The sequence below is a fragment of the Pipistrellus hanaki genome, assembly GCF_964339955.1.
Source record: "Pipistrellus hanaki genome assembly, chromosome: 8".
Taxonomy (NCBI): Eukaryota; Metazoa; Chordata; class Mammalia; order Chiroptera; family Vespertilionidae; genus Pipistrellus; species Pipistrellus hanaki.
The window spans coordinates 35,482,441-35,494,727 of NC_140510.1; the positions used below are offsets into that span (position 1 = coordinate 35,482,441).

At 37.6% G+C, this 12,287-nt stretch overlaps 1 protein-coding gene across 1 annotated transcript in view; it reads right to left on the reverse strand.

Moving 5' to 3' along the window:
- Positions 1-12,287, reverse strand: part of CCDC148 (coiled-coil domain containing 148) — a 166,899-nt gene that overhangs the window by 80,029 nt on the left and 74,583 nt on the right. The window contains exon 10 of the mRNA XM_084891466.1: positions 7,608-7,748. Coding sequence (XP_084747592.1) covers positions 7,608-7,748 — 141 coding nt within the window. The remainder of the gene's footprint in view (positions 1-7,607; positions 7,749-12,287) is intronic.

Sequence of the window (12,287 nt, forward strand, 5' to 3'; positions counted from 1 at the left end):
TGATTCTGGTCAAGGGCATGTACCTTGGTTGCGGGCATATCCCCAGTAGGGGGTGTGCAAGAGGCAGCTGATCGATGATTCTCTCTCATCGATGTTTCTAACTCTCTATCCCTCTCTCTTCCTCTCTGTACAAAATCAATAAAATATATTTAAAAAGATAAAAAATAAAAAAATAAAAATAAATTGACCATCATTCTGCTACACCCACCAGCTAATCAGAGTGAGTATGCAAATTAACCCAACAAAGATTGTAGTTACAATAATTTGCATACATAGGTGCCGAGAGAAGACTAAAGACAACATAGAAGGAAGAGGGAGGGAAAGCAGAAAGCGGGGCAGCAGCAGCAAGATAGAAAGTGCAGGGGCAGGAGGGAACCCCACCTCAGCAGGCTTTGCTCCCTTCTCTGCTTCGCTCAGGCCATAGGAAGCCCTATTCTTGCAGGAATCTTCCTGCAACAGGCCACTAGTATTATATAAATTGACAACATTTATACCTTGAGTTGAGTTAATCTAAATGGGTTCCAGTTAGGTATCTCTCTCCCTTCCCTAACCCCCTCTCTCTTACACACATACACACACACACACACACACACACACACACACACACACACACACCCTTTTACTTTACTCAAGGTTGAGAAGGAGCAGCATGAGGGCAAAGGAATTGGAGGAAACAGACCATGGTCTGGACCAGATGGTCCCATTTCTGAAGGGCCTTTCTGACAGGGATGCTTTCCAAGCAGAGTTCTGATTAAAAAGGTCCTTTCTCCCACTACGTTCCCAAGATCTAGGCACCCTCCCTCTGCAATAGCAAGGCATTCATTCCATGAAGTGAAAGCCAATTCATCAAAAGTATTTGAAGGAAATTGCAGAAGACAGTTTCATATCCTGCAGCTCCTAGGGTGCACAAATGCACACAATAGCAATTAAAGGCCCAAGCAAAAAAGAAAAAAAAAATTAGTAAAAAGAGAGATGATGAACCTTATTGGAATCAGTGCAAAAAGTTTATACTCTAAGGCCTAAACTTTGATCAAATGTGTCAAAACTAATGACCTTTATTGGTATAGGAGCATTCACACTAGGAAGCCATCAGATCAGCATGGTTTGGTGTGAGTATAGATGACCAAAGTATAGTTTTATAATACAAGACCAGGAAATAAGAGAGGAGGATGGCCGGGAATAAATGACTGAGGTCAAAGTTTTCTTGTGATCCTCCTCAAGTTCATGCCTTCATCAATCCTCACTAAGAGAGGTAGGAGAGTCACACAATAATTATGGGTGTAAGTGTACATACTACACAGATATATTCATTTGCACTTACTATGCATATGTGCAGATATATTTTATTTACTGTATATAGTTACACTTAATTTAACTAATAGCAAACTCCATATAGTTCAACTCATTTTATAATTTTAGTTTTTCTCTATTAACCCTTTTGTTCTACTTATAAAGTTTGAAGCTAAAAAAATAAAATAAATAAATAAATAAATAAATAAATAAATTCCTGAACTAATAGTAAGAGCATCTACTGACCTAACCAAGAATTGCATATTATCTTTGTGGCAGAACAGGCAAATATATCCCTTTAAAAAGATACCAGAAAAGGGGCCATTTCTGTTTGAGTGGAGTGACCTTACAATTGCATGGAGGACTGGGTGTACTATGTGTTATATTAAAGGCACTTGGTGCATACTTATTGAATAAGTGGACTAATGAGTGAATGATCTTCCTATTTGGACCTTTAGTGATGCCTCTGGGAGTATGCACACAGTCTTACTGTCAATATGCCTTACTAGGAGCTGACATAACTATTCTATGAGTAAGGTGATGAGGAGGGAAGGGAAGCTTTTCCCAAGCCTGGATTGGGGGATGGAAGTGAGAGGAATGTAGCCTGCTTCTTGCCAATAGAATTGGGATGCGGGTGTGTGTGTGTGTGTGTGTGTGTGTGTGTGTGTGTGGATCCATGAGCCTCCTTTCACTTCATATTTTCTCAGTTCCTTTCAGTCCAAGCTGGCATGTTTTAGACAACATACATTTGTCTTACCAGAAATCAGTGTTTTTAATAAAATTTTCTCAAGAACCAAATGAGCTATTGTGGATTTATGGGGATTCACTCCATTAGACAAATGCCATACCCACAGGTATTCTTGAGATAATCCCTTCTCTCTTTTGGCTTCCTGTTGAGGTGGCCAAGAAAAGACTGTCCTTAAACATCCTAAAGGCCTTCCAGTGTGAGAAGATCTGTAAGAAATACCATTAATTTCCTGGAAGGGTCTTTCATATGACTGAACACTCTAATCTTTTCATCTTTTTGAGGTTATAACAAAGAGTTTTATATTAGCACACTCAGCCTTTTCTCCATCTGATGCTGTCTGCAATAATCTCTTAACTCCAGAGTAGGTTTGGAAGTTAAAACAAGAATACATTTTGGGCATATCGGATTTGAAGCAGTGAGATATGTGAGTCTGCAGTTCAAGAGAGAAGTCTAGTCAGGAGATATTAATTAGTATTAGCATATTAATGGCACATAAATTATATTGGATAGATTAAGATCACCTAGAAGGTACACACACCTTAGAAACTGTTTTCAGTTCATCACACATGAAGTTCATTACTTAGGACAGCTTTTCACCTACCCACAGGTCAGAATTTCCCTAGACTTTCTCCCACCACATTACTGTGATCTTCCTATCCCTAGTTTCCAATAATACATTCGCTGAATTTTTCTGAGTCCTCACCAGTCGCATCTCTACCGTTTGTATTTCTATTAGCAGTCTGTTCAAGGCCTTCTAGTCTTGTTTTAATCATGCTCCTCGGATTCTTCCAGCATCTCCTCAGACCCCAATTCCAAAGCCACTTCCACATGTTTCTAGATTTGTCTTGGCAGCATTTTACTTGTAGGTACTAAAACCTGTGTTAATTTTTTAATTGCTGTGTAACAAATTACCACAAATTTAGCAGCTTAAAACAACACTCACTTATTAGCTCAGAATCCTAAGTCAAAGTTCATTATGGTGTGGCTGAGCTCTCTGCTCATGACATCACAAGGCTGAAATCAAGTTGTTGACAAAAGTGAGTTCTCATCTGGATGCTTTAGAGAAAAATCTGCTCATTCTTGCTTTTGGCAGAATTCAGCTCCTTATGGTTATAGAACTACAGTACAGGTTATAGGTTCTCACTACCTTTCTGGCTGTCAGCCATGGTCAGCCCCTAGAAGTTCCTCCTCCCATTCCTTGCCATGTGATCTCCTCAATCTTTAAGCCACAAACATGAGTTATGTTCTTGTCGTGTTTCAAATCTCTGACTACCTCTCCTGTGAGCAGCCAAAGGAAATTCTTTGCTTTTAAAGGACTCATGGTTAGGTCAAGCCCACCCAGATAATCTCCCCCTTTCCCAAGGTGGTCTGTGTCATACAATATAACCTAATCCATGGCATTTACCGCCTTGGCCGTTATACAGGGCATGCATCTCACAGGAGCAGGAAATCTGGGGGCCCATCTTAGAAGCCTGTCTATTACAGGAGTTATTCATTGGTTCCTTTATGTATCAACAATTCCAAAGAAGCAGAGTTTAAAATCTCAGAATATAGTTTTTTATCTTTCTCCTGTGTTGACCTTCTCCCACTAGCTGCCCCCCTCCCCCCCCCGCCCCACACACACACACTTTTAGCTTTTTAGATCAGTATATTATTAGATTAAGAAATACTGGAGAAGAGATTGTTATGGTTTTATAATGAAATGCACTCATAAGAACCCAGAGATTCCCACCCTGAGAGGATGGTTTTGATCTAATTGGAAGGTACTGTGGATTCAAGCACAGAGCCTCTTGAATCTTCTCTGAAGCAGCACTGCATTCTGTTTATGATGGCCTGCCCTCTTTTGTTTTAGATTCTTCCTCCTCTTCGCTGGTTATCTGTCTGCAGGATGAACATAATTCTGAGTATTTGCCAGGTCGTCTGAAGACAAGGGGGGAGCACCCAAGTGCCATGCCAAGGTTCTACTGGAGTACTGGAGCCTGGGTCTCTTGGTATTTATTGGTGCAATGTCACTTAAAACTAAGAGATCATAAAATGATAGATTCCTTCTTCCTCCCACCCAAAAAAGAAAATCTCTGAGGTAAGGCTGAAGGTGGAGGCATCTGACTTCCCTGATAATGCCCCTCATCCCTCAGTCACACAGTGTGGCTGGTTTCAATGCTGAATTAGGAGTTGGCTAAAATTGGGGGAGATTTGTGGTACGCCTGCCAAAGGAAGGACAAGTCTCTTTTTTAGGTGAGCCTTGGTTAAAATCTTCATTTTGGGAGCAAGGCTGAAACTTTCCTTACTTCAGATTCCATAAAAGTCCTAACATCATGCAGCAACAAACTCCTAAAATGCTGTGATACAGAGCAATCTTTATGCTACTCAAGCCATCCAAAGAGCCACGTCTACTGAAAAGGTGATGTTGAGACCAATATCACACATCAAGTGTTTTAAGGTTCATCTAGCACAGTAATTTTGTTTCTTACAATAGCTCCTAAGGATAGTTTATAGAAAGGCAACATCTTTTGATTTTTATCATGACAATAATATCAAAAGTGGAAAGAGGCTTCTGAAATATTACCATTATCTCCTAACAGCTTATAAATCAAAACTTTCCCCGAGTCTAGAATAAAACCATGAAAACTTGTGGACATTATGTTCAACTAGAGTTTTAAAACACAGAAAAGAGTGATCTAATAATGAAAAGGTAGATTTTGAAAGGAGATGGACACCTACTAGGGTAAACTTTGACACTGAATACAAATCAAAATGTTATTCCAACAAAAATACAATATTATCCCAACAAAAAGACATTATTATTCCATAAAAGACAAACACTGGGAAAAAGAATTAGGACGAAGATATCTCTTGTTCATGAACCCTGCAGTGGGGTTTTACACATGGTTTCTCCATCTCTGTTGCTGCTCTCTTAAAAAAAGAGAAAGCCAGGCAGGTGAAACAGCCCCAGCCAACACAGCAACTAGTCCCAAGACAGCGAAACTGCCTATGAGTGTTTTTTTGCCAAGCTAGTGTTAAAATTAAAGCACTAAAATTGGTCACCAACATATAAAATAGTTAAAATAAATATAACCTGGATTGTTAATATATGATACATAAAGGTAGCCAGAACTATGATGAGTATGTCTGAGTTAAGATGAAAATCTTCTTTCCTACTTTAAACACATAAATATTTTGGACAAACTATAACACAACACTACACTACACACACACACACACACACACACACACACACACATATACACACACCAATGTCTCAGTGCTGAAAATAAATGGAACTCAAAATCAGAGCAGTTAGAGGAAGCCAAAGCCTAGGAACTCTTAGGGTCTGAGAACTTGGTGGCAGAACTTTTAATATTAATTAATTGAAGGACCTGTGCACAAAGGAGCTAGAACCAAGCTTACAAAGAGCAAGAAGTCATGCAGGGATCATCCATACACAAAATAGGAACTAGATGCACTATGACCACCTCCCAGGAAAGTGACAAGGGGACCAGAGGAGCAAAGGGTCTACTGGAGAATCCAGGCTGGGACTGTGGATCTGTGCTGAGTCAGCACCCACTCCAGCTCCCAGCACAGGTCCTGAGTCTCAAGTTAACATACCAACTGGTCCTGGGCCAGTGAAAGGCATGGGGCCCTTATCAGAGGCAAACATATAAGCTCTCTGTAGAGATGCTCTTACTACCAGGTCACAACTCCTAAAGGAATGCATCATTCAGAAAGAGAAGCTTAATAACTTCAATTAATTTGTCATTTTAAATTTCTGTGAAACTATAGATGCCACAGAGAAAATTTAGAGGCATGTCAGTAATGGAAGAAAACATTTGGAATCCATATAACTAATGAGAGGAAATGCAGAATTTATAAGAACTTCTACAGATTAATAAAGGAAAAAATGGACAAATAGACAAAAAGTACAAAAAGCAATTCACAGATGAAGAAAACTTTCCAATGAATATGAGGAGATTTTCAATCTTTCAAGTGATCAGGAGAGTCCAATTTAAAACAATGAGACACTGTTTACATTAATAAGACTGGCATAAGTCAAAAAGAAAAGTTATAATATCTTATAAAATAAAAATAAAAAACCCTATGAAATGGAAAGCATACAGATCCAAGAACATAGTAATTCCCCTCCAAACTGTACCCTAGAGAAAGCTGTGCACATATGCCCCGAGGACATGTATGCAGTGCCTGTTACAGCATGGTTGCAAAAACAAAACTTTAGAAACTTAAATGTCAACCACTAAGAGAAGGGATAGGTGGTAGCTTAGTTCTACAATGGAACACTGTGTAGCAGTTAAAAGGCATGAACTAGGTCTCTGTATATTGACATAGGATATCTCAAAATTGTAAGGTCGAATGAAGTACATGCTGCAGTATGATAGTATTCATGAAAAAGTTTAAATTCACAAGCTACATATTAAAATATGTGAAAAGCAATAATAGATGGCCTAGAAAGATAGAAATAAAATTCATGATGGAGATTGCTCTTGAGGAGGTAAGAAGGGCAATGAGAATCAGTATATCCTTAAAAGAGGACTTCAATCTTATCTGTAGGGTAAAATAATCTGGAGAATGAAAATATTAACAGCTTCAAGGCTAGGTGGTGAATAGTAAAGCATTTTTTACATCATTCTCTGTACTTAAAAAATACTTTTTAAATGTACTTCTATCCTATATAATAAAAGTCTAATGTGCAAATCAACCAAATGGTGGAATGACTGGCAGAATGATTGGTTGCTATGATGTGCACTAACCACCAGGAGGCAGATGCTCAATGCAAGAGTGGAAACCACAGGCAAGGAAACATGACTAATGAATCTCAGAGAGAAGGGGGGAGAAGGGAAGGTAGGAAGAGATTAACCAATGATCTTATATGTATAATAATGGCCCAGTGCAGGGACTCATGCACTGATGGGGTCCCTCGGCCTGGTTTACAAGGATTGGGTTAAAACCAGCACTCTGACATCCCCCAAGGGGTCCCAGAGTGAGAGAAGATGCAGGCCAGGCCAAGGAACCCCACCGGTGCCTGAATTCATGCACCAGGCCTCTAGTAAATAAAATAAAACAGATGCCTTGATCCTATAGAATTGCAAGAGGTTGACCATGAATTTGGCTTACAGATTAATTATTCCTTTTATTACTCTTTGTTTAGTTGTTGGTTTTCTTTTGGTTTCAGGCCCAATATCAATAGCTCATCTACAAGCTAACAAAAGTCTTTCTGTCACCTTTCAAAATGCCTTCTCACATGGACATTTTTTGACAGTCATTGACTGCACTACGGTCAACCACAATGCTATCCCCGTATGCTTGGTCTTTGCCATAGCCCTGCTCAGTACAAGACTTAACAACAGTCACAAAACCTGTCTTTTCTTTACCCTCAGCATCTTTTCTAATCATAAGTATCTGTGATTATGCAGGTTAATAAAGTGGGTTCTTCATGTCCAAAAATCTTCCTAAGAACTGCCTATGAAAATCTCATGCCAAACACCAAGGTTAATCAAAGCTCACTCAGGCAGTTAAACATTCATTCACACATTCACAGCAACTGCGAATTTTATACTTTTTCTTTCTTCTCTTCTCTTTGTAACAATTTCTTCTTCTTCCACAGTTTCTCTTTCTCCTCTTCCTTTTCCCTTCTTCTGGCAGAAATTTCCATTTCCAGTTGTGCTACCTCTTCCTGGTGGGCTCGCCATTGAAGAACCTGAAATAGAAATTCATTTCAATAACTGTTCACACTCATGCGATTTTACTGATCACAATGAGACTAGGTTCTGTAACAAGCAGATGTCAAAAGTTTTTCCAAATACACATTAAAATTCTGTGTGCACACGAGTGTGATATGTGTGCAATATGTGTGTGCTTTAGTGTTAAAAGGAGAAAGCAACCTTAAAATCACCTCATTCAGAAGTTCTTCACTTGGATTCACGGAGTGAAATCTTAAAGACTCTGTGAATTAACTTAAAAAGATCTATGGATTCCCATAAATAGCATATGAAAATTTCTCTATTTTTGCTTAGGTGTGTTTTTCTGAAGCAACAGTTCCAGCTTCTGTTCAATAATTTTTTTTAAATCTCAAGTGGACTTAAGGTGCTAAAAAGTTTAAGAACCACTGATTATTTCATCCTCTTTATTTTATAAGTGAGGAAAATGAGGCCAAAGGAGGATGAAAAACATTTTTTTTCAAGACATTTAAAAGAACTTTTGGGGTACTGATTGGTGTTATTGGTAGAAATAAGCTGCTACAGCCCTTATTGGGCAATATGTATCATAATATAACATATGTATAGCCTCTGACCCACATCCAACTTTTAGGACGTTATTCAAAGACAATTGGACAAGTGCACAAAAATGTACCCATTGGAACAATCACTGCAGTGCTGCTTAAACACAAAAGTTGGAAAGAATCTAAGTGTCTGGCAATAGGAGACAGCTTAAATGAATTATGGTACCTTCATACAATGACTGCCATTGAATAAGATGCTTTTTATTTACATTCACTGACATAGAAAATGCCCACAACATATTGTTAGGTGCAAAACCACTTTACAGTGTGATCTCATTAAAATAAATATCATCTAGGTATCTACACATAGAAAGAGATTTTGAAGGAGGTTTATCAAAATAACATATTGCCTATCTCTGAATAGCATTATTTTATGGAATTTTAAAAATTTATTCCTTAAGCCTGTCTGTGCCAAGGTATATTTTTACAGTGAACATGTATTATCTTTGCAATGAAGAAACCAATGAAACTAACAAATAAAATCAAACCCTTACATGTTCCATAGGAGGGAACGAGCATTCACAACTTAATACCTTGCATTACATATTTGATATAAGCATGACTCATTATGGTAATTCATAAAATGAAAACTGAATAACTAAAATGTCCTAAAATACGATGAATTCAAGTGACTAAACAGTTAAACTCTTTTACACTTTAGCTATTCTAAGTTTGTTTTCTAAAAATATATTTGCCCTATATATCAAAATAACAAACAAACAAAAAAAAAATCAGACTCTTGGTTTTAAAACACACTTAGGTTTTCCTATCAGCTGCTATTCTGGCCATCATATTTACATTCTTCTTTGGAAATCCATACCTAGAATAAGATCACCTGTGCCTTCTGTCCTGTAACCCACATGCTATCTTAAGCATGATGTGTCAAAATCAAGCGTCCAAGTGCTGCTAGTGATCTTCCTCACAAACACCTCAAGGACAGCCCTCAGTCCCCCTTTCTTAAACCTCATGGAGGTACCTAACCCTGCTAACCCTCTCTTCATGTTTAAAACTCCTTCCTGCAGAGGCCATTTATTGTCTCCCATGCTTCTCCACTAATGGACACTACCCTTTTTTTCTTCCTGCTTCCTGTGCCCACCTCACTCTGTTTACCTCCTAAATGCATTTAGAACAATACCAAAAAGTTCAGGAGAGTATGTCAACTTCTCCAATCAGAACTGGAATGGTTAAACCTTCTCATTGTCCCCAACAATGTTTCCCATTAACCCAACTAATGTGTTATCTCTAGGTAGATTTTGTTTTTCCTTCACCTTCCCTACTGCTCTTAGCCTCACAGCACCGTCCATACTATTTTCTCAGCAGCAGGGCTCTCAGTGTCCCCCTGTTTCATAAAATGCTTCCTGGCCTGCACATGTCGCATGATTTCCATGAAGCATTCTCCAACCCATGCTTATCTCTCTTTTCTTAATCATTTTATTATTCCATAATTGCTCTTGACTTGTTTTGAGCATATGCTTCTAGTTCTATTTAGAACAGGGTCCATTATATATATTGTCTTTCCTTTTTATTGTCTTGCAAAGTTCTAGCACATCATAGTTACCTGTTTACCAAAATAATTTTTTTTAGTAAAACCTAATAAATGAAGAATTTATACCATTAGAATATATCATTTTAAAACGTCTAATTAAATCATGCATCCTAATTCATGATCACCAATGGCTACTAAAAACTGCACGTTAATACCTGATGGTAAACTTTATAATGGTTGGGTCAGAGTGGCAACAAATGAGCAAACTAAACAATTGAACATTGCAGAAAAATAAGCAGACATTTTGGCATCTTGATGGAAGTATGTGAAATTCCCATAAACTTTTCTTGCCAAAAAAAGGAAGAAGGAATATAATCAAACCTCAATATCCATGGATCAGGATATAGCAAATTCAGCCAATGGAGAAACACAAAATGATAGTATGGGAATGCAGTCAGCAAAACTGAACCCTAAAAACTTCAAAGGACTTTGAAAATTACAAGAAAAAACAAAATAAGGAGAACTATGGATTAGAAGAGATTTAAGAAACATGGCGACCAAATATAATATACAGATCCTATTTGGATTCTGATTTATATAAACCAATGTGAGAAGAAATTATAAAACAACTAAGATTTCAATTTTGATTAGTTAATTGATGCTATTAATGAAATATTGTTAAATTTTTTAGGTTTGATTATAATATGGCTATGCTTTTTGAAAGAGTTTTTCATTTTAGAGAGATACTGAAATACTAACAGATGAAATGATACGTCTGAGGATTTGCTTACTACTAGTTATCCTATGGGCATGGGAGAGTAGGTAAAGGCATAGGTGAAACAAATTTGACTAATGAGTTGATGATAACTGTTGAAGCTGAGTGATGACAGACTTTTGTCTATGTCTAAATGTTTCCACACTAAAAATTGTATTTTAAAAAACCATAAAATATAATGTATGTCCAAAGATATATGTATAATCAAATACTGTACTCTCAAGGTTCTCAGAGAGTAGGAAGAAAATTTGAGATGCAGTGAGCTAATGAAAAGAAAAATAGCATACACTTGGCCTTTCTGAGTACTGAGATTATTTCTGTAAATTTCAATAGAAAGAAATTTGGGCCTTGGAACTACTCTTCTCACTTTCTGATTTAAGACTAATTTATGAGATTTATAATTAAATAACCTTTGCATAAGTGATACCATATAATGATGCAAAAGTATAAGTAGCTACCTGTAACTGGAGATTTCTGTTTCCAATGGCAAATATAGCAAGAAAATTACCGGACCAATAAAACTGGGATAACCCAGTTTACCCACCAATATCTGATTTACCTCCCCTTGTCATTTACAAGTCTAAATGATGTTTCTCCCTATCTCCAGAAAATATAAAATTATGGCTATCTTTTTTAATTGGCATAAACACCATAAATGAAACAAATGCAAGTTCAGCAACCAAAAGCCAATGGTTTGTAGCTGCCAAGCAATATATGAAATGCTGGAGCAGGGAGGGGAGCGGGACTCTAGGGCAAGTCAGCATCAGACACTAAATTGCTTCCATTTAATATTGAAATCATGAGAATGGTCAGGGACCCTGAGAGGCTAATTGACTGAAATCAACAACTCACAACATCAACTGTAGTTATTACCAGACCCCCAAAAACATGAAGAGGAAAGGAGAAACTGTGTTGAAGCTGACATTATATCCCAAGTAGCCAGAGATGTGAGCTGTTGATGAGAAACACACTCTGCAGCAGTCGGTATCCAGGCAGCAAGGTAAGTGGGGCTTTTCAGAATGCACAATGGGGAAGGTCAAGAATCTAGTGGGAAAGGGGGGGCCATTGAGAAATCCTTAACCAATGGATGCCCGCAGAGGCAGCCAAGGGCTTTGGATGGCTCCCATGTGGAGAGAATGACAACCGATTATAGTATTTTTGAGATGCCCAAGAAAAAGAAAGCTGGCTGGTGGGTGAAGAAATCAATATTAGCACAATAGGCTAAAGCACAGAAAACTCCTGAGCAAACAGTGAGCAAACAGGAAGAATAGCCTGGAGCACCTTTTAGTGGTTTTATCTTAAAGCGTTGGCTAATTATGCAGCTTTAAACAGAGCTGGCGAACATAACCGTGTAATAATAATAAGCACAAAAGAATATTACCACAGTGGCAGTCAGGAGTGCATTATAAGGAAAACATTATTTAGATTATTAACTTCGGGACATTTTACCAGATCTTTAGTTGATATTTTAATATTCCTGCCGGAGGTACAGTCTTTGAATGAATCATTAGCCTAACAAAAATCAAGTAACATTTAAAATATGCTCATCTATTGCAAATAATAAATTAAGGCTTGAAAATGAAAATGGTTAGCAGCATTACATATATCCCTTGCTCTTACTGCAAAAGTAAAAATAATTCAAGTGAAATTAAAAAACACTTATGTTTTCAGAATGAATAAAATGCTAGAAAAACAA